Source organism: Miniopterus schreibersii, assembly GCF_964146895.1.
Source record: "Miniopterus schreibersii genome assembly, chromosome: 14".
Lineage (NCBI taxonomy): Eukaryota > Metazoa > Chordata > Mammalia > Chiroptera > Miniopteridae > Miniopterus > Miniopterus schreibersii.
Window position 1 is genome coordinate 15,982,614 of NC_138114.1, and position 27,586 is coordinate 16,010,199.

General features: G+C 37.5%; 2 protein-coding genes across 10 annotated transcripts in view; both read right to left on the reverse strand.

Annotated features, from left to right (window-relative positions):
• Positions 1 to 27,586, reverse strand: part of ADK (adenosine kinase) — an 888,023-nt gene that overhangs the window by 391,058 nt on the left and 469,379 nt on the right. The gene's annotated exons all lie outside the window — the stretch shown is intronic.
• KAT6B (lysine acetyltransferase 6B) overlaps positions 1 to 27,586 on the reverse strand; it is a 165,949-nt gene that overhangs the window by 125,580 nt on the left and 12,783 nt on the right. For all 9 annotated transcript variants that reach the window (XM_081157944.1, XM_081157942.1, XM_081157940.1 and 6 more), the window contains one exon: positions 25,224 to 26,101. In XM_081157944.1, the coding sequence (XP_081014070.1) occupies positions 25,224 to 25,844 (621 nt within the window). In that variant the 5' untranslated portion in view covers positions 25,845 to 26,101. The remainder of the gene's footprint in view (positions 1 to 25,223; positions 26,102 to 27,586) is intronic.

Genomic DNA, 27,586 nt, shown 5'->3' on the forward strand with positions numbered 1-27,586 from the left:
ATATGCATATATGCACAACCCAAGGACACGGACAATGGTGGGGAGAGTGACTGGGGAGGGGGAAGAAACGGGGGGGGGGGTCATTGGGGAGAAAAAGGGACATCTGTAATACTTTAAACAAAAATAAAAATTATAAAAAAATAAATAAAAACACGAATCAGATTGTTGTTCCCCAACTTTAAACTCTGCTGCTCTTCCCTGGTTCTCTCTGCTACAGCCACACTAGTTCTGGGCCCTTCCCCATGGAGCCCTTCGGCTCTGCCCACAGCTAGCCCTTCTCATCCTCTCCTCTCTCCTCAGGAACCTTCCAGAGCACAATGTATACAGTCCACTCCTTGGTTTTTCTCTCCCAATTTCCTTCATAGTCACTTAACATAGTCTGTAATTACCCTGTTGGTTTATTTGCTTAGCATCACCTCTCCCAGTAGGATATAAATTCCATGAAAGCAAGTGTATCTGAGAACAGTGGTTGGCTCATAGCAGGCACTCAATAAATATTTGTGAATGAATAAGTGAAAGAATAAATAAACTGGAAAAAACAAAAAGTGGCTACATCATGACATCACTGTTTAAGGCTGCACAGTGAGTCAGCAAGACCCCTTCTCTCCCACCGGACAGCACAGCATGCGGTCACAGCCGGGAGCACTCACCCTAAGGCAAGCACTGTGCAGGCCACGGAAAGGAGTAAGGTGTTCTAGAATGCTATGACGAGGTGGTGTGGAAAGCTAGAAACACACACACCCTGGGCTCAAAGAGGGAAGCCCACAGTATGATAGACAGCTATCTCTGGAGTCAGAAGATGGCATTTGTCTCCCACCTGTATGGCCTTAACTCCTTCTGGGCCTCAATTTCCTCATATATTTCATAAGGATAATTCCTACTCCTTAACACACCTAAGAGGAGAGGCTGCTTCAAGAAAGAGAGTGGGTGGCAGGTCCTTTAAAACTGAAAGGAAAACAGGCTCCTTAATAGAATGGAGGAGGAAATAAATTATGGCACACAACTGAGCAGCAGTAAATCATTCTTTGTTAACAATAACCTAAGTGCAATGCCCAGCATAATGTCTAGCACAAACCAGGTACTCTAGGTTCTCTACAGTTCCCTTCTCATTCCCTTCTCATTCCTGTTCAGCCCTATTTGGGCCCAGAGCAGAGAGCAGCTCAAAATATGCAAGTAAACGCTAACAGAACCCAAGACAAAAGCTGCCTCTGGGCACACAGACTCCCGTCCTTGCAGTGGCTGAAGAAGAGGCTGCCCGACCACTGCGAGGGTTCCACAGAAGTGATTCAAGCACAGGCTCAGCTTCATGACCCATAACCTCATGACTCTGAGATTCCATAATTTTTTTTAAATGAATTAAGTATGTCCCTGTGGTAGGCAGTGTACATGATAGAAATAAGTTTAAGACATAGTCTCTACCTCCAAGGAACTTATAACCAGCCTATAACCAGCCTACAACATCAAGGCCCACAGAACGAAGAGCTGAAGATAGTACCAGTGAGCAAGTGGACAGTGAGGATCGTAATGCTGCAGAGGTTCAGAGGGAGAGAAATTACTGGAGGCCAGGAGACTGTCAAAGAAGAGGTGGAAAGGCCACTAGAGTGTGAAGGCCATGTAACACATGGCTACTTGAAGAGTGTATCCTCTGCTAATTAATATTAGTGGTAGTTTTTTATGCTGCTGGTTCTGGCCTTGACTTGACACACACAGCCATGAACTGACATCTCCAGGACAGGAGGCATATCTAATTATTGCTTTAATGTCCACCACAGGCTCCAAAAGCATGTGGTTACTTGGTAAAAATGTTGCTACACAGGAGCAAGATAGCATAGGAGAGCGCAAAGCAAGCAGGAAGGACTGTGGAAGAAACCCCTATGAGAGCTGGAGAAGGGTGAGCCCTACAGGAGAAACACGGCTCCAGGAGCAGAGGGCACACGGAACAAAGGCTGCAGAATCAAAGAGGGGGGTGACTGGGGGACTAACTTCAGTCCTCAAGGACTTACAGGCAAATCATCTAAGCCCAAGTGCAAAACTAGTTTTTAAAATGACAGAGGTTGAAAACAAATTTTGTTTCTGACTCTTTCTACATTTTTCCATCTGCAGATGTCTACAGATTATCTCAGTATGATTTTTATAATACCAGGCAGCTGGCTTTCCTATAGACCTATAGTATCTGATTTGTTTTAGACTGTCAAGATAATCACTATGTATCGCACAGGGTTATATATAACACACCATCTCTTCCTTTAACCAAATTCTAGCCTAAGACATCGACAGATCATGTCTCTTATACTACAAACATTTGCATTGTTTAATTTGTTTAATTAGCTCACAAAAGTGTTTCACAGAATAGAAAGATCAATTAAAATTATCTGTTTCAAAAGATAATTTATGGTTAAACAAGCAAAACGAAAATGAAAAGATCAAATGGATCTATCTAAAGTTAGCTAATAACTGGTGGCAGACACACCAGTCATCATTAGATTTCTGTTGCCATTTCATCCTAGATCGAGATATGGGTGGCCCAAGCTTACTCAACTCCAAAATGCAACCCAAGGCCTGCAATTTCAATAGCCTGCCCTTAGTTAGGACTTTCAGCTCCAGTCTCATATTTAAAATCTCTGTACATTACCTCTGACACGGGATCAGAAAACATATGATCATCCAAAAACTCTCCCAAGTTTGGTGAAAATTTGTCCAACTATTTCTGGACAGTTTGTGTGTTTCCGCGATGGAGTAACAAATGGAAACTTAATTTTAGCTGATAAATAACTACTCCAACTAATTCAACAGACAGGAGCAAAGAGAAAAGATCTCTGTCCTTGTGGGGCTTTTCCATCTAGAAGAGGAAAATGAAGTTAAAATATAATCAGACAAATAAATATATAATTATATACTATAATAAATGCTAATAAGAAAAAGCATGGGGTACTTTGCTGGAATTACTAAAGGGATATCATTTAGATTGGGAGGTTCAAGGAGATCAGGAAAGGCCTTTTCAAAGAATGACATTTAAAATGGAAAATATTTATGAAATAACAGTATGCTTTTTAAAAAGCAGAATGCACAGCTGCAAATATGCTTGGAGTTACATATTTTATGCTTTAATCTACATGCTTTATAGACTATAGTGAATGTAAAGGATATGCACATAGACAAATCTGGAAGAGAAAAATAGGAACAAAACAGTTTTAAGGTGGTAAGATTATGGATAGTGTTCACACTTCAAATTTTTTCTTTAATGTTATTATATTATTTTTACCATAATTAAGAGAAGCACAGGCATAGAATCTGATGTTTCAGGCTAGAATGTGGTTAAAAGAAGAAACTGCATATTATACATAACCCCATTAATTATACAATAATCAATATACACTGATTACTAGGAAGGTTTAAATAAATCAGGTATGCCCTGGCTGGTGTGGCTCAGGGGTTAGCACACTGGCCCTCGCACCCAAGGGTCACGGGTTTGATCTCCTGGTCAAGGGTATGTACCTGGGTTGCATGTTCAATCCCCGGCCCCAGTCAGGGGCATGTGCGGGAGGCAACCAATCAACGTGTCCCTCCCACATCACTGTGTCTCTCTCTCCCTCTCTCTCTTTCCCTCTCCCTCCCTCTGACTCTCTCTAAACATCAATGGAAAAAATATCTGTGGGTGAGAATTAACAAAATAAAAATAAAAATAATAAAATAAATTAATCAAATAAATCAGGTATTTCAGGTGCATAAGAAAGTCAACTGCCTGTTATATTATTTTTACCATCATTAAGACAAGCACAGACATAGAATCTGAGCCCTAACCTTTCAGTTTACTCTTAAGCTTGACTGAAGGGCTGCGGCTTAGTAACAAGGCTGATCTTCATTAAAACAACAGCGCAGCAGAATGGAGCATTCTCTTTGGAGACTGAGAGCCCTAGGCTCCAATACGGCCCAGCACTAATTAGCTGTGTGATATTGGACAAGTTACTCACCCGCCTTGGGAGGCTGTTTTATCATCCCTGAGATGGAGCTCGTAAGACTTGCCTCATAAAGTTGAGGATAAAATGGAAGCGCGTGTAAAGGGCCCAATCCAGTGGCCAGCAAGAGTATGTGCTTAATAAATTTAGGTAAACATTATGATAGCTACTAGCATGTAAATCTGGATGAAAAGGGGACTTTGAATCAAAAACCTCCTGGGACAAACAGATGACCAAACTAGAGAAATCAGATGGCTCCTCATCAATCACTGTTAAATGATTTCTTCTTTTTTTTTTCTTTTCTTTTTTTTTTTAATATATCTTTATTGATTTCAGAGAGAGGAAAGGAGAGGGAGAGACAGAAACATTAATGATGAGAGAGTCATTGATCAAGCCCACAACCGGGCATGTGCCCTGATCAGGAATCGAACCCTGATCGCCTGGATCCCAGGTCGACACTCAACTGCTGAGCCACGCCCAGCCGAGCTAAATGATTTCTTTTTCACAATAAGCAAATCAGCTGGTGGCTACAGTCATTTTCTCTGATACCACCTACACTGTACCAAGAGTAAAACCAAAAAGATCAGTCCAAGACAAACTCTGCTAAAGGAGAGATGGGCCACACCACTTTGGTAATTTACTGAAAACAATTAAGAACCCCTTTATTAAAAATAAAGCCTCCTGAAACAGTTTCCAGAAATTAAGACAGAATCCATATAAAAATATGACATTCAAAACAAAATAGGCCTACAAACAAAAATTATATAGCTGAAATTTGCCAAGAGATCATTATCACTAAGGCATGCTTTTAGTTTCCAGGATATTTGTAAAAAATAAACTAAGAAAACAACTCCATGAGTCTATATTGCATCTTCAACCACAGATTCTGCCTTAAAATGTGAATGTTTCTAACATCAAACATTATGATAGGGTTATTTTCTTCAACTTAAAACATTAGGTAAAAAAAATTTTTTTTCAAACATTCATCCACACTCAATAAACCATTGCTTTAAATCATTTAGTTAATTGAGCAAAAAGTAAGAATGTTTTTGTTAATTCAGTTCCATCGGAACAGAAAACAGTGTCAAAAGAGTTGAAGAAGGCTTTCACTACTGCTTTGTTGAATACCTGGATTAGACTGACCACCCTTTAAGACAGTCTTTGTGTACTTCAAAACCCAAACGAAGCCACTTAGAGCAGCTGCTCACTGACCAACTGGTCTGCAGAATTCACTGAACGACAAAAGGTTACCTTAATTCAATAAGATAATCAGCACACATTTACCCACCACCCAGAGTCTAACCATCTGCAAGGCGGCAGAGCCAAATGCCTATAAAACAACTGGCAGCGTATACAGACATGTCCTCGTGTCCCTCATGTCAATGAAATGTCCCTCATGTCAGTGAAGTTTCTCTCTTAAGCAACAGCTAAAAAGAAGCTGAACTTCCAGAAAATTTTACGATACCATGATCCAACAACTTGTTAGTAAGTTATTTCTAGTGCCTGAGATTTCCAGGCCAGATGGGATATATGTTTTATTCAATTGTGTCTTGTTCTGGGATAACAAAATGTGAGACAGACACGATCTGTCTCCTTTCATTGTTCAAGAGGCAAAGTGACCTAGTGACTTCCAAATTACAGCAGGGACAATGTAGCAGAAAAGAGAGAAGGGGGGGGGGGGAAACAACAGCAAAAACCCAACTACAAGAGCAACCTCAGCAAGAAACAAGTAACAATTTAAACCGCAAATCTGCCTTAGGCCAGGATACCATTCAGCTAAACACGCATCTGTAGTGATAAAAACTACCAAATAATAATAATGATCATGATAATTCAACATAGAAGGTTTAAAAGAAGGCATAATGGGCACTATAAATAAAATTCACTATAGAAGTTTCTTTTCTTTCTAACACATTACACTTAAATCAACAGATGCAGTATTTCACCAAGTGTGGGATTCAAGAAGCTTTGAGGTGAGGTATGAGATATTTGAGGTGATCTGAATAAGAGAGTAAGAAAGCTGTTCTCTTTTCAATTTTCTCTCATACCGTCTCATTAAGTCAAGGAGCAAGCCTCAGTTTGGTGCTGATATGTCTTTAACACCTCTCTAATCTAGTCTCCCTTTCAAAGGGCAGGCCTCAGGCTCAAAACCTCGGCAGATAACAGTATCCAGCCATATTTTAATAAAACTTTTTAAAAATAACTTTTACAGTTACCTTATGTTTATAACAGGGAATACTTGTTTCCCAGTTATGGTAATGATATAGTTTCCTTTCGGTAAATATATTAAAGTGAGGCGATTTAATTTTTAATGAGTGGTCTAATTAAATGCATTTTTCCAAATTTACATTTTGAAAGAATTTCAAGCCTACAGAAAAGTTGAAGTAGTACAATGAATGCTTGTAAACCATTCACCTAAGTTCACCAATTGTTAACACTTTTGCCTCATACCTTTACACCTGTATCTACCTGCACAAAAGCATATATATTTATGCACATACACTTTTGGTTATGCTTGTTGCTGACCCATCTGAAAGCAAGCTGCAGCAGCATGACGCTTCATCAGCAGCAGCATGACGCTTCATCATTCAATACTTCAGAAGGCATGTCTTAACTCACAAGGACATAATCATAGGTAACCAAAATGCTATCATCATATGAAGAACATTAACATTAATGCCTTAATTTCCCCTAATATCTGGTCCAAATTCAAATGTGCCTAATTATCCCCTAATTTCTAGTACAGAATCCAAACAAGGTTCATGCATGGCATCTGGTTGTTATGCCTTTTTAGTAGAATATTCTGAAAGAAAATCAATAATACAGACATTATATGAAACTGGCAAAAACTGTGAGGGAGGCACACTGGTTTGAAAAATACTGAAGTAACCAAAGGTTTGAGTGAAGTAGGGGTGAAGTAATCTAAATAATTAACAAAGAAAAGAAAAAAAAGTGTCTGCTATTAAACTCATATTTATAGCGCAAGCTATGAAGGAAAACATTTAAGACCTTCTCTTTTGTTAGAGTGCTTGAAAGAGAATAGAGTAAGTCAAAAGGTCGCTGGCAGGCCATACAGATACATGCCAAAATGTGCCTCGGTGTTCAAAATAACTAGCTCATCTCTGTTCTCCAACAGGCACTGTGGTCAGTGCTTACACGCATTATCTCATTAAATCTGACAGCCCCATGAAAAATATTATTCCTATTTTACAGATGAGATGACTGAGGCTCAAGTTTAATGAGCCTTTGTTTTCTTTCTATTACAACTTTTTCAAGAATTCTCTCACACATTTCTTATATATCTAAAAAGATAAATTTCAAAAGAACAGAAAGTACCAAAAGTATAAATCTGTTCTTTGTTAAAATATGTATACAGATATCTTTATGATATTTATTTACAAGTGCTTTAAAGGGGCTTGGAAGAATACGTACAATCGCTAATGTAACTGTTTTTGGAAAGCCATTTTAGGGGAAGAACATGCAGGGCCAATGAGGAAGAACTTTTACTTCTCACTTTATATGTTTAAATTTTTGATATTAGGTATGTATGACATAACTTCTTAAAAGTCAAAAAATGCAAATTTTAAATTTAAAATGCCTATATTCTTTCAATCATACATGCTGCCACCAGATGTTTCAAGTACTATCACCCATTAGACATATTTGTTTTTAATTTAATGATAAAAAATATTTAGTTTAAACTATTTTAGTAAAAAAATCATTCAATTATAATGTTACAATAAAAGTTTGGATATATCATGCATTATAACATCATAGCTCCTAAAACCAAATAATGTGTTTTATCCTGTTTGCACAAGGCTGTGTTCTGTCTCCCTCCTTCCCCTCCTTTTCTCTCCTCTCTCTCTGTCTCTCTGTCTCTCTCTCTCTCTCACACACACACACACACACACACACACACACACAATCTGGTCCCCCAATGTGATGAGCATAACAAAAGGATGGGCAAAAAGAAATAAGCTTATTAATAAGAACACTTCTTTACTGAATGGACATGCTTCTAAAATGTTATAGGTGAATTTATTAAGACTAAAGTTTTTTAATATGCTGGGAAATTTTGCTCTTCAAAGGAATGTCATTCATTAAATAAATGATACACCATGAACATGTGGGGTTCAAAGTCAGAACGCAAAGATGGTTAAATACTAAGAAATCAGTTATTATAATTAATCATATTAAAGGTCAAAGGAGAAAATAATATCTCCATAAATGCTGAAAAGACATTTGATAAAATTAAAATTCCATACCTGATCAAACTTCTTTAACATGATAAATACACAAGCCAGCATCATGTTTAGTGGGGAGATATTGAGGAATCCCTCAAAAACATATCCACTATCACCAGTATTCTTTAACATCATTAAGGAGGTATTAGAGCTGATGAAACTCAGACAAGAGAAAGATTTAAGATATATAAATGAGAAAGGAGAAAGTAAAACTTAAATGATCATTATTTGCAGATCACAGCATTATATACCTGGAAAACCCAAGATAATAAGCTAAAATGTATTATATACAAAAAGAGAATTCAGTAAGGTGGCTAAGAACAAAATTAATACATAAAAATCAATAACTTTCCTGTATTTAAAAAAAGAGCCAATTATAAAGTGCAATGGAAGATTCCATTTACAATAGCAATCCAAAATACCATACCTAGGTATTAATTTAATAGAGAGTTAAAATCCTTCAGTCCATACTACTCACACTCTATACACACCTACACTCACATACAAAAGATTTTAATGGATGATAATGGTTATATAACAGAAATATTTATAGATAAAATGAGATAATGTCTGGGATTTGCTTCAAAATAATTCAGTATTGGCAGGGGCTAGGGGAGTGTGTAGGGATATAACTGAAACAAGAGTGGTCATGAGGTAATTATTGTCATAGCTGGTAAAGGTGAGCATTGCTCTTGATTTTTACATATGCTTAAAATGTTCCACAATAAAGAAATTTAAGTAAAAGAATAGATTAAAAAGTGGAAAGATAGCTCTGGCCAGGGTGGCTCAGTTGGCTGAGTGTCGTCCTATGCACCAAGAGATCGCCAACTACATTCCTGGTCAGGGCACCTGCCAGGGCTGCAGGCTCGACCACCCGTAGGGGGTGTGCAGGAGGCAGCTGACTGATGTTTCTCTCTCTCTCTCCTTCTCCCTTCTTCTGTCTAAAATCAATAAAGACATATTTTAAAAACAGGTGGAAAGATATACCTGTTCTTCAATATCTAAGACTCATAAGAATAGCACTCGATACACTGAAAACCCCAACAAAATTACAAGATCTTTTGAGTACTGATCAGCTGACTCTAACATCTCTGTGGAAAAACAAGCAAGCACAATTAGCCAAGAAGATTCTGGGGAAAAAACAACAAGGGAGCATTAGGGAGCTGCGTGGAGGGGGGCAAAAAGGGAGAAAGTGGGAGACATCTATAATATTGTCAACAATAAAAAAGGGGGAACATTAGCTTACTAAAAAGGGGGGGATAACAAATGGTGAGAACATGGAAAGATTGGGACCCTCAAACATTGCTGGTAGGAATATAAAATGGTTCAGCCACTGTTGAAAGCAGTTAGGAAGTTTCTCAGAGAGTTAAACATAAAATTCTCATATGACCCTACAGTTCCACTCTTGGTTTATATCCAAAAGAATTGAAAACACATATTCAAACAAACACTTCTACATGAGTGTTTACAGCAGCACTGTTTATGCTGTCTACAAGACACTTTAGATTCAAAGACATAAATAGGTTGAAAGTAAAAAGAATGGGAAAAGATGTATCATACAAACAGTAACCAAAGAAAGGTGAAGTAGCTAAATTAGTACCAGGAAAAAAACCTTCAACATAGAAATTATTACTAGAAACAAAAAAAAAGGATTTGTATAATGATGAAAGGATCAATACATCAAGAAAACATAATAACTATAAATATAAATGCACCTAAAAACAAAGCCTCAAAATACATTAAGAAAAAGTGACAATACTGAAAGAAGAAACAGACAATTCAACAGTAACAGCTGGAGTCTTCAGTATTACACTTTCAATAGAATAACCAAGCAGAAGATCAGCAAGAAAACAGAAGTCTTGAGCAGCACTACAAACCAGCTACACCTAACAAATATCTTATCTCCACCCAACAACAGCAGAATACACATGGGACACTTTAGCAAGCGTCAATAAATGTAAAAGGACTGCAATCATACAAACTTTGATCTCTGAACACAGGAGACTGAAATTAGAAATCGGCAACAGAAGTAAATTTAGGAAATTCACAGCCCAGTGTAAACCTTTGGGCAATACTGAGAGTGAAGTGGCTGGAGAGGTCAGGTAGCAGAGGAGGGGCCAAGTTTTGATGAGCAACAGCATAAGGCATGCCCAACAGGTAACCACTCTCTTCCAACTGTGTCAGATTTAATACAGCAAGGATCTCTGACAAATGCACTTTTATGTCATTAAAGCGAATAGTTAATCAGCTAAAATAAACCCTTTTCTAAACCCGCGGGGTCACAAAATGATCATAAGACCTTAGTGAAACACAGGCTGACATAAGAGCAAAGTAAGACTGTCTAGAGACCCACAGAATTTAGAGGCAAATGATTTCAAGTGATCTATGCATTCCAAAAATCCTTGGGAATGGGAACACTGTACGATGGAGGCCACCTGCCCCTTGCTCCTTCCTTCCTTCTCCCCTATATGTCAAAGCAAAACTAGAGAAAACTCCACAGGTTAAATGAGGTTAAGAAAAATAAAAGTTGCAAAGTTAACTGAATTAAATTTTCAAAAGCAAAAGCGAAGCTGAGTATTGAGAGATCCAGGTTTCTAAAAGATACAGTTATGTGATATTTTTTTAAAGGCATCATAAATTAGTGGGGAAAGTGAAAATTTTAATATATGATCCTGGAACAGTCGGTTATTTAAAAAAAAAAATCCTTTCACCATTTATCAAAATTAAAGTTGCAGATAATTTTAAGAATTTAAACATATCACTAAAGACAAACAAAAACTAGAAGGAAATATTAGTAAATGCCTTTCTGAAGTCAGGATAGGGAAGAACTTTCTAAAACTAACCAAGCCCGGACGGCATTGCTCAGTTGTTGAGCATCGACCTAAGATCCAGGAGATCACGGTTCAATTCCCGGTCAGGGCACATGCCCGGGTTGTGGGCTCAATCCCCAGTCAGGGGGGCATGCAGGAGGCAGCTGATCAATGACTCTCTCATCATTGATGTTTCTCTCTCTCTCCCTTCCTCTCTCTGAAATCAATAAAGACATGTTTATTAAAAAAAAAAAGAAAACTAACCAAGAAAAATCACAAAAATTGATAATAGTATACATCATGGCTCAACTGAATAATATGTGCATACTCGTAAAAACATAGGCCCTGAATACAAATACTGGCCTAAGCAAAAATGAAGACTTAATTACACGGAGATGAGAAGGGAAACGGGAGAAGGGTGTAGGTGTATAAAAGACTTTTATCCTTATTTTCCCTGGCAAGAAGTCAAAAGGAAGTGTCTAAAATTGAAATTCAAGAAAACAGCATTATAAGAAGGTTGTTTAAAAATACTAGGCTCTACATTAGCCTCAGTCTTAAAACCCACGGAAAACAGAGCTCTAAGATCATTGTATCAGAAGAACCAGAATACTTAATTGCTTGTAATCTGTATTTTGTCCATGGGCCATACAGTTGGTTTCCAATGCTTTATTTAGTCTATGTGTGAACTTACATTTTCATTAATAAAGCTGAATGATTTTTAATGTAAAACAAACAAAACCTCTAACTTCCAGAAAAAATGACTATATATAATTGAAAAAAATTGAAGCTGGTTGCCTCTGCGGTATAGGAATGAAGGATGGGAGATAACCCCAACACTACAGTTACTAAGTAACAACAATTAAACATTAAAAATGTTCAACTCACTCATAATCACAGAAATGCAAAGTAAAGTAACAAGTATCTACTCTTTCCTCTACCACATTTGCAAGATAAAGGAAGGACTAGGAAGCACGTAGCTGCCCAAGGCTCTCCTGCTCTGCCCAAGAGTATAAACTGGTACTACCTTTTAAACCACTTTTTGACAGTATGTTCCAAAAGTCTTAGAAAAAAAATTAATGTTTTGCTTCAGTATACCTCCTCTAATAACCTATCCTAGAAGAAAGTACAAACTTCTAACAGTAGTTATCTTTGGAGTGAAATTTGGAGTCATAGTGTATCACCCTTGAACCTTTCCGTATTTTTTCAAAGTCTGTACAATGAGCATGTGTTAATCTGAAAACAGTCTTTTTCTGACTATTTAAATAACAAGAAATGGAGAAAAAACAACACAGAAGTGTGGATTTTAGCCATTCCTGGACGCTGACTAGAGCAAGTCTCCAGGAGGAGAGGAGGTCTTCATCAGAAGGTGGTGAGGGCATCAATGTACACTGTTCCCCCGGGAGAGGACGGCCAGGGCGGGGGGCGGGGGCTGCCGCCTCTGCGGTGCTGTGGACTCCGCTCAGCTACGGCTGTAGCAAACTATCCCTATGCGGTCTGTGCTACTGTTTTCTTTGTGTCTGTCAGCTGAGCAGACTGACACAGGCTATACTTATACTTGCCCAATGGAAATGTCAGGATTTGAACCTAAGAATTCTGGCTCCAGAGCCACTTCCTCATAAGACTCCTTTACAATGACCTCTTAGATCTCGTTTAGCAAGAACTAGGGCCCTGTCCAATTAACACATCTAGACTGTTTCCTGGACCACATAAGCAGGCCCTGTTTGCTCATCTATAAAAGAAGAAAGTTAGCCTCGAGCAGTGATTCCCAAACTTTTAATGCACAGTGGCATGACCGGAGATCTTCAGAAACTTCTAATAGCTGGCTCCCACCCCCAACATTCTAATTTAATAGGTGTGAGGGGTGATCTGGAAATCGGAATTTTTAAAAGCTCTTCAGATTATTCAAATGTGCAGCAAAGTCTGGGAACCACAGCCTGAGTAGTCCAAATGACCTGTTGAAGGAGGGGAGAGGCGAGAGGCTCCAAAAATATGCTCATAAATATATAAGCTCAGCATTTTGCATACAATTTCATGGGTTCACAAGCCCCCTAAAGGAGTCCTTGGACTTCAGCTTCAAACCCCTGAACTTGGTGATCTCAACAATCACCTACAATTCTAAAATGTTATTCTACAGTTGAAAAATTATCATACAACACTTTTACTAAGTTGATTCACTAGAGACAAGGAATGAATTTGATGACTTTTGGTTTTCTATTCTGAAGCACTAACTCCAAGTTCAATCAATCAATGGTTTTCTTTGGGATGTGTATTTGGGAGAAATGAGGAAAGGGATTAGAATGTAACCTTACAACCAAAGTATGTTACCAAATGCAAAATTTCCAGACAGGTGAATGGCTGTTGTGAGAAGGGAGAGGAGAAGAGGGCCCATCATCGAATCATCTTGGGAAACTGTGGGCTAAGCAAGTTAAATTTCAGAACTTCTCAGGGACTTGAAATCTCAGAACATTATGAGCATCATTAAAACATCTTAACGAATACTGTACTTCCTTTTACCACTTCCTTCTATCCCAGAACACTGGTTAGGAAAAGCCACCTTAAATGAATTTTAATAAGCTTTTTCAGTGACTACTATTATAAACACTTTTTGGCCACTTAGAGGTCCAGGTTTACAAGAACCTGCGTCTAACTCTTTTCAACACCATTTTTTAACAAAAGTTTTTCTGCATGTTATGTGTACAGAGTATGGAGCCAAGATGCCTGGGTTTGAATTCTGGCTCTACCACACAATAGCTATGTCACTTTGGGCAAGTCCTTTTACCTCATGTTACTAAGTTCCCTCCTCTGCAAACTAAGAGTGAAAAGAAATACTACCTCACAGGCAAGTTATCATGTTCAAAGCACTTTAAGTCATGTCTGACTCATAGTAAGAAATCTATAAATGCTGGCTGTTCTTATTCATTGCTAAAGAAAAGGAAATTTCAATCACTCTGAACAAGATCACTACTCTGGCCATTTGAGGAGGAATCACATAGCTGCATGTCTTGGCATTTTTCGAGTGGTAATTTTAATTACCACTTGAATATGGTTTATATTTGGTAACTTCTCCAGTGCTCAGTACAATGCTTTATATGTTACAAGAATTCAATAGATACATGTTGATTTCATCCAAATAAATGAGATACCTAGAAGGTGGTGAAGTGGCTGTGCTCCAACCCCTGTGCCAGAATTGAAACGCCAGCTCCAACACTTCCTGTGTACTCTTGGGCAAGGTACTATCTGGCCTGTTTTTTCACCTGTAAAATTCCATTAATAACAGTACTATATCTCAGGGTTCATGTAAAATTATTTTGTATATATCACTTAGGACACCTGGTATATAGAAAGCACTAAGTTAAGATGATACTAATATCTCTTCTTGCATGTTTTATGTAGAGCCTTCAAATCTAATATGAGCTGTTTATTATGCAGATTTACAAGGCACAAGTACATATTTTAAACATGTTCTTTTGCTTCTGTTTTATATCACATCTCCTGATATCACAAATGAGAAAATGGGGAACTTAAATGGTCACAAACACAAATCATGGATTTCAGGAGAGTCAAGGCACTTCTTGTAAGATACATGGTGATATTCTACTATGTCAAGTTTAAAAACAACCTAAAAAGTGGTGGTCTCGATAACAATTTATTTCATTTTGCTCTGAAATATTTAGAAGCTAGAAAAATACATACAATTTGCACCTGATCAATGTTCTGCAAAGTGCCTACAGGCTTGTGTTCATGCCCAAACAAGATTTATTGGTAACCAACATGTCATGTTAAATTGAAATCAAGATATTACACAATTTTCCAATAAAGAGGTGATTCTATAAGTTGGTGTAAATGCTTTGGGAGGATGTTAATTGTTGGCATCTTGTATTTCAGTAGCTGGTGGAAAATGAGATAAGTTGGAAGATTTACAGGGGATCAAAGCTCATCATATGAGATCAACTTTTTTATCAGCTCTAGAAAGCACATTTATAGGCTGATAACTAAACAATTATTCTTTAATAACTACAACAGTCAGTATTTCCAAAGCACTCCAACTAAATGCAGCTACTACAAGATTCCACCAAAACAATGTAAAATGAAAGGAAATGGAGGATTCTTAAGGTTAACTGCCTTTGTGAATCTTGATTTGATATCTGTTTTTTTCTGAGTTTTTACTAAGACCTGAAAAAATATAATATACATCCATCTGCATGATATTTCTCCTTTTTGCCCAACTTTATTAAGATATAACTGAAGTAGGATATTGTAAGCATGATATTGTTCTTTTTGAAATAAGTCTTTACTTTTCTGCCTATCTAGAGTTCTCTAATTGAAGATTCACATTTAAATAATAGACATAAAATTCTCCAAATGTTATTTAAATCTTTAAAATGTCACCAAAGTGCCTATCTTACCAAATGTCTTATATATTTCCATGGTATCTGTGGGCATATAAACAAAAAACCCTCCTCTACAACTTTAAGTGCACATCTCAGAAAACATTTTCGATATCCAAACCCCAATTGTTACTGCCAAATCCATTCTTCAGTTCTTCGACTGGTGAGAAAACAAACACGAAATAGAAGCAGAAGGCAGTCCCTACTTCTATGCCCATGGAAATGATTCAGGATGCATCATCAGAACTAGAACTCAGGCCTCTTAACTCCCAGCCTTCAACTAGCATTGCTCCCATAAACTGTGATTCATTCCTTTCTAAGGAGAGTTAGACAGTGTACACTATAGCCCCAAAACCTTCAAATATTTGCAACCTCCAATGCAAAAAGTGATTTAGGTGAGGATACTGAAACCACTGTGTGGCAGGCAGAATATCGCACCCCACCCCTCCCGCTTCCCCACACACACAAATGTCCACTTCCTAATGCCAAGAACCTGTGAATCTGTCACCTTACATGGCAAAATGACCTCATAGCTGTGATTACGTTACGAGCCTTGAGCCTGGCCCGGCTGGGTGTGGCTCAGCAGTTGAGCATCGACCTAGGATCCAGGAGATCACAGTTCAATTCCTGGTCAGGGCACATGCCTGGGTTGAGGGCTCGATTTCTAGTCGAGGGCATGCAGGAGGCAGCCGATCAATGACGACTCTCTCATCATTGAAGTTTCAACTCTCTCCCTCTCCCTCTCCCTTCCTCTCTCTGAAATCAAGTTGTTTTTTTTTTTAAAGAAAAAGCCATTAAATGTGTTTTTAAAAAAAGAACCTTGAGATGGGGCAATTATCCTGGATTATATAAGTAGTCCCCACCTAACCATATGAATCCAGACTGTGGTCAGAGAAAAATGTGACTATGGAAAAAGAGACAGATGTGATGTAGCTGCCTTTGAAGATGGAGGGAAGGGGCCATGAACCAAAGAATGCAAGGAGCCTGTAGAAGCTGGAAAAGGCGAGGGAACAGATTCTCTCCTAGAGCCTTCAGAGGAATGCTGCCCTGCTGACACTGTGATTTTAACCCGATAAGCCCCATGTTGGACTTCAGACTTGCAGAACTATAAGACAATAAATTTGCATTGCTTTAAGCCACTTGTTTATGGTAGTCTGTTACAGCAGTAAAAGGAAACACACACATTGGATGAAAGGTTATTCACGTGGTCTCAAAGTATCACTGTACAAATTACTTATTAACTACAAAAGGGAAAAAGATGCCTTTAGTAAGAGATCTGGCAGACACCACTTTCACCAACTGATGAAAAAGCACCACCAATATAATAAGATAACCTGAAAGGATGGATCTCCTATATGACAAAAGAGGAAATACACAACATCAGCTGTGCAGTATTCTTGCCAAAACGTTTACCCTGAATCCAATCATAAAGACACAATCAGACAAACACTAATTGCAGAACATCCTACAAGACAATTGGCCTAAATGCTTCAAAAATGTGCCTGACAGGAGAAGCAAAATAAAGAGGAAACTTGTTCTCTATTAAAGGAGATAGACAACCAAATGCAATGTGTGACTCTAACTGGACCCTAGATCAAAAACAAAAGTTTGAAGTGACATTTTGGGGCCAGTTAGGGAAAAATGGACTATTAGATAACATTTTTGTTTCACTGTTGAATTTCTTACATGAGGTAATGGTATTGTGGTTATACAGGAGAATGTTCCTTGATATATAGTTACCATTATAACTTAATAGTATGATATCTTAATATTATTATGTTTGCTATGTATTTTCAAATATTTCATCTACAAATTGTTAGTATGTGCATGTATGTGTGTAAATACACATATAAAAACACACAGGGGGAGAACAAATGTGGCAAAATGTTAACAACTGGTGAATGTAGGTGCAAGAAATACAGCGCTAATTGTACTACTCTTTCAACTTTCAGAAATATTACAATCTTCTGAATTACAAAGTTAGGGGGGAAATATTTTCCTGGCTCCTTCACTGCCTGCCTTTCCCAGTCTCCTCACATCTGCCAGCCGTCTAACTAGATGAAATAGCTTATATTCTTCAAACGGCCCACACTCTTCTATTAGCAGATCCTGTTTGGGGCTGCTTTACTCACATCTCAGAGCTCAATAGCTAGGGTTGGGTTTTGATGTACAGTAGAAGCTTCTATGTGGTATTAAAGTACCAGTTTAAGGAACAAGTTGGTCAAATATCAAATCGGAATCATTTGATGTCCTTAATACTGAATTTTAATTTGGGCATTCTTTGCTTCTCTTGCTATGGTTTCTCTCACCCCATATAATCTCTCCTCTGTTTTTTGAACTTCATCATTCTGATTCATGATCTGAGAGGGTCAGAAGCATGGCAGTAAACCATGGACAAAAAGCAGGACCAGCCGCATCAGAAACTATTACAGAAACATTCAAGTGCGCCTCTGGCTCCCAGCCCACATCACTCTGAATATCACAGGCAGCCCAAACCAAGGCTCACCTCCTTCCGGTAGGCCTCATTGCTTTCCATATGGTAGCTTACTGACATCAAAGAAGATGGAAGAAATTATCTAAATTCAGCAGGCCGGTCCCATTCCCTCCCTAGAACTGTGGAAGAGTCACTGATATCTCAATTACCTCTTCTGCAATACCTTTTCCCTGCATGCTAAGATTCTGCAATGCTAGAAAAAGGGGGGAGGAATATACTAAACTAACAGATGGAGGAGTAAGAACAAAAGACCTCCCTGTCAGGGGAAACAAGAGCTAAAATGTTTGTATACATACCTACAAGGATAGTACAGAGGAACAAAAACTGAACTTGTAAATAAAATTAAGTTGCTCTTCAGAACAGCCTGTCTAGCTACAGACAGGAAAAGGCCCAGCATGGTTTCTATGTATGCTTACGCTGTTTCTAATAGAAAGGACACAATCAAGCCAAAACAAACATCTGTTAACCAGTTAAGTTTGTTAATGAAACAAAATTGCAGCTGGTTTTATCAAAGATCAAAAGTGAAGCAAATTAGAGAAAGGATGTATGAACAAAGCTGGTTTCTTCAAAATAATGGCTAAAGAATTCTAAACCCATTTGTCAAATTAACACAAATCCTTCCTGGATTTTACTTAGACCATTGATTAGTATTTATTTTATAGCTTTGCAGAGCCCAGCCTCACAGTTGAAATCTAATTTCACTCACTCTAGAACTTTGTCTATATAGTTCATTTTGCAGATTTTTCAAAATATTACCTTTCATAAAACAAACCCAAAAAGTTAAGTTATAGTCTACATTAATATCTTGCTAATTTAAAGGTTCACTTAAAAGGAAAAACAATAGTATACATTTTGCAACTCCTGGAGACCTCTGGGAAAGTAGTCCAGTCCCAAGCAGCAGAATAACAGTGATTAGCATTTCACAATGTGCACTGCCGTGCCTCCTTGTCTTACATGTATAAAGTCCCTATCACCTGAAGACAATGAGATAAGAGCGCCCACAGACAAATCAAAATATATTCCTCCTGGCCCTGCTAACTCAAAATGTCACAAATTACATGGATGATTCATTTGCTAACTTTAGTGAGCTAATTGATGTTTACGTACTTGGAAACATTAATAGATTGGAGAGATCAAAGTACCTAAGGAGATGCAGATTCACATCTTAAATACTGGTGTAACTAGAAAAGAACCGTTTCATCAAATCTACTGTAGTTTAATGTACAGGACAAGAAAATTAAGTTTATAAACAAAAAGTCATGAATTTTACAATGTAAGTTTGCTATTGCAATGATAAAACAATCATATTTTCTTGTATACCCTTCATACATTATTATGTACAAAGATAAAATACATAAAAAGAACACTTTTCATTCTAAGAAACAATGAAGTGTACTATTTATTAAATAAAGTTTGAAAGGAAAGGATAAATATCTTGGCCACTCAAAATACAATCAGAATAAACTAGCAAATAGCACTTAACTGTTATATAACTTCAAAGCTATAGATTTTCTTAGCACTGAAAGTATAACAAGTGTAGCTGTAGTGATTGAAATAAGTATATGGGATACAACAGTAAATTCCTGAAAATATCCAAAATTAGTCAAGAAACCACACCCTTCACATCCTTAATGCTTGGGAGAAAATACCATTAGGAAATTGGAAAATAGATGATCTATATCATTCATGTCAGGATCACATGTTACAGAAAAGGCAGCCACAGTATCAAATACCTCTGAGATCCAAAGAGTAACAAAGGCTGTTTAACACTCATTTTAAGAGTCCAAAATCCTCTGACATTGTTTCTACTTTACCTGAAGCCTATTTCATTAGAACTCTAGACAAGTTCCATCTTGATAAAAGCACTAAAGTGGAACACACTGTCATGCCCCGGCGGAGTGCAATAGAAAGGCCCATTCACTCTTCATTTTATCTTTGCTTGACCCAACTAACTAGTTTGAGACAATCCGAGTGCTCTCTCAACAATGCCTCAACAACTAGTTCTATCTGCTCACAAAAGTTGTTCTCAGACACTGCTAATTTTGAAGAACTTCAGAAGATTAATTAACAACATGAACCACAGTCTCTTTTCTTCCCTGACCCTGGAACAGCAAGTATTTGATTCACCTATTCTTTTACATTATAACAGGCTTCTGTCTGACTTCAGTCATTCTAAAACTGACTTTCATCCACACCAATTCCAAATTCAGGTTATATGGAATAGCACAGTTTGCAATATTTAGCGCTTTATCCAACTTTCAGTTGAATACACTTAGCTAAGCACTCTTTGAGAAATGTGACATCTGCAATACAAAGGACACAAATTCAAAGGAAAACTAAGAAGGACAACAGAGTGGAGGACATTTGGACTCTACAGAATTAGCAGATAAAAAACACACGCATTTCTGCCAAGAAGAGGCAGACTTGTCTGAGACTAGAAACCATTCCCCTAGGGCTGAGGGACCTCTGGAAGCCTGCCCCAGCAGAGAACAATATGGACAAGTGAACGGTGCTTCACAAAGGACAGGCGATTGGAAAAGTCCCAGAGAGTGATGAGGAGGGTCTCTCTAGGGCAAGGATAATGGGACAGGAGATTAGAGGGCAGAATGGAGAAAAGTGAAGAAAGAAAAATCTAAAAATAAAGTCCTTTAATTTATGACATTTATACAGAACAAGAAACTGATGTATGATATATATTAATCTTCTATTTATGGAAATAGTTCATACTAATAACACTGCCAAAAACCATATTAAGCCCTGGTTGGTGTGCTCAGTGGTCAGAGCGTCAGTCCATGCACAGAGGGGTCTGGATTTCGATTCCCAGTCACGGGCACGTACCTGGATTGCAGGTTTGATCCCCGGCCCCAGTTGGGGTACATGCGGGAGGCAACCAATCAATGTGTCTCTCTCACATTGATGTTTCTCTCTCTTCCTCTCTCTCCCTCTCTTCAACTCTCTCTCTAAAAAACAAAAACAAAACACAAAACCCTAATAAAATATCTCCCTAAAAGGGTTGGGAGATAACTAGAATAAACAACTGAATAAGCCAAGACCACACCTCTGATAATCTGTGCGCCTTTTAAAACTCATTTTCTTATTGACAGCATTGTTTCGTAACTATATTTGAAATTTTTTATAAGATTCTAAGTCATTTCATTTTTTTTTCAATTAAAAAAAAATTTTTTGTCCTCACCTGAGGATATTTTTTCCATTGCTTTTGGTGGGGGGGCAGAAATGCTAATGTGAGAGACAGACATTGACTGGTTGCCTCCCCCATGTGCCCCAACTGGGCTCGGGGATCAAACCTGCAACTGAGCTACGTGCCCTTGGCCGGAATCGAATCCGGAACCCTTCAGTCCGTAATCTGACACTCTAACCACTGAGCCAAACCATTTCATTTCTTTAAAAAAAAAAATCAAAAGCCCTACCTGATATTAGAAGTAACTCCCTTTCCAACTATATAGCCTAGAATGAGAGGTCCCATATATTATGCACTGTACTAGAAACATACCAAGATTTGACACTTAATAAGTTTTAGGAAGATATTCCCAATAAAGTGAAATACCAAGGAATCTGTTTAAAATTGAACTAAGCTGATTTTATAAAAATGCTAAAGCCCAAATGTTCAAATGGAATCTTAATGCCACAAAGTCTGTGGTGATAACTGAAGTCTCTCTTAGAATATTTGACTTTCCAAAGTCCTCATAATCTGACCTAATTGAGCTTTACCACTTTTAATGAGAAACACTAATACTATCCTGTAAGAGTTCCCTCACCAAGGCAAAGATAAAGTGTTATCTTCAGTGGTTTAATTCATTTCCATATCACCTCACCAAAGAGAGCTTTCTTAAATAAATACAAAGAAGTCATGCTGAGAAGCCAGTATGGTAATACCCAATTTGAATTCTAGACTATCAGAAGATGTGCAATTACATTACAGAAAGGAAAGGAGCCCTTCCATTTTAACTGGCATTGTACTCCTCCTGGCAGTCATGCATACGAATGATGATGTTAAATCTAATTAGACACAGATTTACTATTTTCCCTACTGCTTTCCCATATTGCTAATATTATAAATAGTATGTGCTTTAAAAACTGTAATAGGCTCATTGCAGCTACCAAATTTAAAAAGCCAGATATCTATTTGTTGGGGGGAAACTGCTCCTAAGCATCTGAGGAACAGGAAGAGATACTTTTACTGTTAAAAAAAAGTTACTACTGTGGACCAGTATACAGCCGAGAGAGGTAAAGAGGTCTGGAGTCAGACTGTGTGTTAGAATCCTGGCTTCACCACTCACCAGCTCTGTAAGTGACCTTGGACAAATTACTTAGGCTTTGAGCCTCGGTTTTTCATCTGTAAAGTAAGGATAATCATCTATAGCCCTCAGTTATTGTGGTAAGGAGATAACAAATGTAAAGCACTTGGAATAGCATTAGCATTTAACCCTTAAGAAATATTATTTTTACTATTTTTTATTTTCTTTTTTTACAGTTAAATGAAACTCCTCAGCTAAAGTAACTAGAATAACAGCTTCTTTGAAACACATCAGTTGACTAAATTGTAACTGAGATTACTCTCTCTCTGTACAAACAGTTGCTATTTATATCATAAATGTCTTCCCACAATGCAAACTCTACAGACTTCTAGCACAGCAACAAACGTAATCTGTCTTTCAAATATATTAGAAAAAGTTCCATATACAAGGAACTACAGTACAACCAACACAGATCCAAGTTCAGCAGCTGAAGCAAGAAAATCATTAGCATATTATGGTTTTAGAGTAAGAAACTCAAAATATTTTCTACAGTACAAGAAATGTTCACATTGACTATTTGACATTTTGGACTTCTCTGAGAATCTGATAAAAACTATAGACCCTGACCCTAGAAAAACATGTGGATACATACAACTGTTCGATTTCAGGGGATTAGTGGTATACTTTCCCCACACTCATTCATGGACCCAGGTTAAGAACCTCTCTATTACATTTACTTAGCAAGTTTACATGGTTTTAAACTAGTTACCACTTGCAACCTCAAAGGGCAGTATATTATGATGTGGTTTTTATTAAACATTTTTTAAGGAGAAATGCTATTATACTATACAATCAAATGATATAGCACAGTGTGGCCAAAATGACAACCTGGTTTTCACTTATTTTTGTGTGTTTTTTAAGAACTAGATTATAATTACTCAATACAACTGATCTCCAAATTTCATCAAGTAAAAATTCTAGGACACATTTTCTCAGCTTTCCTTGTTATATAGGATGGTGCCAACTGGACAATTTAAAGATCAGCATTACAAAAAGAGCAGTAACAATTGCATGCTAAGCAATAAATTACACTGTTCTCAATCCTAGACACTTTCAGACATAAATTTTCCCTTAGACTAAAAATAATTCAGTACAGATGCCATAAGAAAAAATATGATAAGGTTAGCAAGAAATGGTGGGCAAGGTGAAAGAGGACAGGAAAGGGACTGTGGAAAATCTGTAACAACTCCTCTAATCACAGGTAACAATATCCCCTGGATCACAAAGTTATTGAAACATTTTATTAAATTGCCTAAAGCTGCCTGAATTAGTCCATATACCTGATCATTATAAAACCTTAATATACATTATGGTAATATACATATTTTAAAAACAAAGACATTCAAATCCATCAAGAAATGGCTCCATATTCCCTTGAGGAATCTCCTGAAGGTATTAGCTTTTATAACAATATTTAATGAGAAACAAAAGTGCTTAGTGTAGCTGTGTGGGACACAGGAATTAGGATTTGAGTCATTTGCTGTATTTTTTTTTAAACAAATGTTATTAAAAAGAAAATTTCAAAGGTTTACTTCGTTTTTTATGCCCACATTTTCTCACAAAGAACTGGGAGTTGGTTATACAAGCACAAATACCACCAAAAGGGTAAAATAAATGTTGAGGAAAACTAATAAAATAAAAATATAATTAAGATATAAATGCTAGGCCCGGAGAGCATGGCTCAGCGGTTGAGTATCGACCTATGATCCAGGAGCTCACGGTTCAATTCTGTCGGCACATGTCCCAGTTGCGGGCTCGATCCCCAGTGGGGGCGTGCAGGAGGCAGCCAATCAATGACTCTCTCATCATTGATGTTTCTCTCTTTCACTCCCTCTCCCTTCCTCTCTCTGAAATCAATAAAGATAAATTTTAAAATATATATATATAAATGCTAGGGTTCAGTTAGTCCGTGGGAAGGCAAACTACCCAGTTTCTAGAGCTGGGTTCCTATCAGCTTCAAGCACTGAAGGAAGCAGGGTCTAACTTAAAGGCTGGCAGTATCCAAAGAGAAAAAGCACGCCATCAGGAGCACAACTTTTCCTAGCACTTCTGTTTCCCTCACTTCTAAAAATGTAGTTAACATTTACAACCACCCTTTCTATCAACAGTGGTTAATGGTTTACAAGATGTAAAGTTAACTGATATAAATGTATCCACTCACCCAAAGGACAGACAACAAGCATTAAAACTGGAGGGCCTGGATTATTATAAACAATTTGCCGTTGCTCTACTTTGGTTTAGTTTGGGCAGCAATTTCAGTAGCTTTGAAACAAAACAAAGAAAAGTCCTACTCAACCAAAGAGCAGGAGTGTAGCAGTAACGTAAGGAGAAATCTGCCATATATGTATAAATACTACAGAAATAACATAAGGCCAGAGAAACCAAAGAGTGTGAGAAACATTAAAAATAAACATTCACTTTCAATCTCTGAGAAGTAGGCAATAATAAATGACTTCAAATTGAAATAGGCAGGACTTAGGTCACATATTACAACAATTCCAGGAATGCATAGACTATCAGTATTAAAATAATTAGTCTATAAGTTCTTCTCTAAAAATAATAAGAGGAAAATATCAATTAAACCTCAACAAAGCTGAAACTAAAGATAAATAATAAATAATAAAAAGAGAAAAATATACAGTGGCCTTTCTTAGATTTTTAAATATATATATGATCCTGCCTTGAAGAAAGCAGATTAAAGTTATCTATCCTGATCCCTTCAAGCGCTCACTGGTTAGCAGGTTAACAATTTGAGTTTAAAAAACAAATCACATAATCACCATGTTAAATTCTTAGTCAACCAACGCGGAAGCCCTCAATACATTATAATACAATATAGAACACTTTATATTTTAAGACAATATATACATTTTAAAATATAAAAACCTGCTCTAAGGCAAAAAATTTGATTTTATGAAACTTTACTCAAAACTTTCGTCCATATAAAATTTAACTGAAACTACACAAGTCAAATGGGCAATATTTAGAATATATTAACATTCTCTCTTCACTTACCTGGTCTTTCTCATGGGGTAGGAGGCTGACAGGGGGAAGCGAGGATGGGAAAGCACTGGGGTATTTGGGAGCCCCTTTGCCATCTGAGCTTCCATAGTTGACCCTGTACTGCGGTCCGTCTTTCAGTAGCCTCCCATTGTTCACTGCGCGTTTGGCCCCCAGTCGCAGCCGCTGCTGAAAGGCTGGGTTGGTGGTGGTGCTTGAGAGATCACTTTGATTTCGGAGATACTTCTCTATGTTCTTCAGGGAGGAGCCATTTGGCTCCTCGAGTCCTTCAATTGCTCTCCTTAAAAGTCTATTCCAATCCACATTGCGGAGATCATTATATGTTCCTCTAGACCCCTTGGTTGACTTAGGAAAAGTGCCTGGTTTAACTGATGAGAAGCGCCCAGGGTTGTCTGGGTCCTTATAGGAGGCAAGGCCTTTGTTGGTGACTTTGAGAACTGAGCCATCCTGAACACTGAGCTCCAGCTGTTCAGAGACTGTCTTCTTATCCAACCCATGGGAAGTACTGACTGCATGGCAGATTCTCTCTTCAGAGGGCCTTTGCTTCTGCTTTTTTATTTTCTGTATAGCTTCAAGAATCCACTCTGTATAAAGTGGGTTTGCAAGTTTTACCATGGTTGACAAATGACTTCTTCAATACAAAAGTTACCCATAGAGGTTCTCCTTGTATTTAACAGAACTTGCACATTTAAAAGTCATTTACAATTCAACAAATGGGCAGAGTATTCCAGAACATATTAAGCGACATCTCGCAAACATCCATCCTTACGAGATTAAAGAAGACAGACAGGCAGTGTTGATAGTTGTCTTATTTGACCAGCAGGAAAGGCTGCATTCAGGCGAAGAACATCTTTCAGTGGGAAATCAAGACCCTGAAGGAAAAAAGGCGGGGAAGGCTCTTAATAAAGGAGCTTCTAAAAATAAATTAAAACACTCTTCAGTACTACTTTTCTGGATGCAGAATGACCCCAAAAGTAATGACAGGAAAGGATTATGTAACAATGTCTCAGTGACTATATTTTCCAATCAGAAATTGGGTCTCAGTCTGAGAAATAACTTTTTTTAAGACTTTTCACTTATTATTTATATGAGGTCACTTAGGGGGCATTTAAGAGATCACATTTAAGTTATATATTTAATAGATAAGCTTTATTGAAAGTAATAAAATGACTTGAAAGTGGTTCAAGATATATGTCTATCATAAACATAAAATCAACATCAAAGAATAAATCTATGATGCAAAAAACCTGATGAAGTACACTGAACTTCAAGAAATCTTAGACTTAAAAAAAAGGCAATAATCTTGATTCTTTTATTTCAGCTAGATATTACATTTCTCAAACCTCACACGTAAGAAAATTTCCCATCTAGCCACTTGTATAGAATCATATCCTTTCATCCCTTTGAAAAGGGCGACACTCTCTAACCCACAGGTTGGAAAACCGAAATGAATACAGCAACCTAACTATCTTTACCTTTTTGAAACTGTTCAGTACAAGGAAGGATCATACAAATCTGATTCCAGGTAGAGAGTGGTATTGCTGAGATCTTCCTGGACCTCTCATCTGGTATTAAGTACACCTGCAAAGAGCACCTGGCCTAGGAGCTGAGTCAAATCTGGGCTCTAATCTTGCTTCTGCACTGATTATATCCCCATCTCAACTCTTTAAAGTTTAAGACTGTGCTGACATATAACTTGTCATTTAATCTCCAGGACAACTCTGGGTAAACTGAGGCTGAGGGGAAGGAAGATGGAACTCACTCAGGGTAACAGTCAATAGTAGACTTAAGGCTCAAATGCCATTATTCTAATATCTAAGTCCAACACTACCTTCACCTGAGCCACAATTGCCTGCTCTAGGTAGTTCTGCCTCTGCAATCAGACTAATGGTATGAATGCCAGCTCTACCAATGTCTAGCAGAGAAACCCTGGGTAAGTGATTTAAGTTTCAGTCACTTTATCTGTAGGGCAATAATAATATATCCCTCACAGAATTGTTGAGAGAATTAAGTGAACACAGTATCTAGTATTCAATATACAGTCATAGCTTCCATCAAATGTGATGTCTACACATTGAAAAATGTCTCATAAAATACAAAATTATCTCTGGATATTTATTCAGATTTAATGTACCTAAAAAAAGGAAATTAATGTTTTCCTCAAAACTTTAGCCAGATATCCTGAAAAATAAAACATTTGCTTTCAAAGATTCTGTTGCTGAAAAACAGCTGGGCCACTGACCTATATGTATTTAGTCAGCTTGAAAGAGTCAGTTTAAAAAGGACTGTCTTCCTTGCAATCAGTGAACTGTAGGTTCACTCCATTTTCCCCCCTCAGATTCAGGAACTTGTGGCTG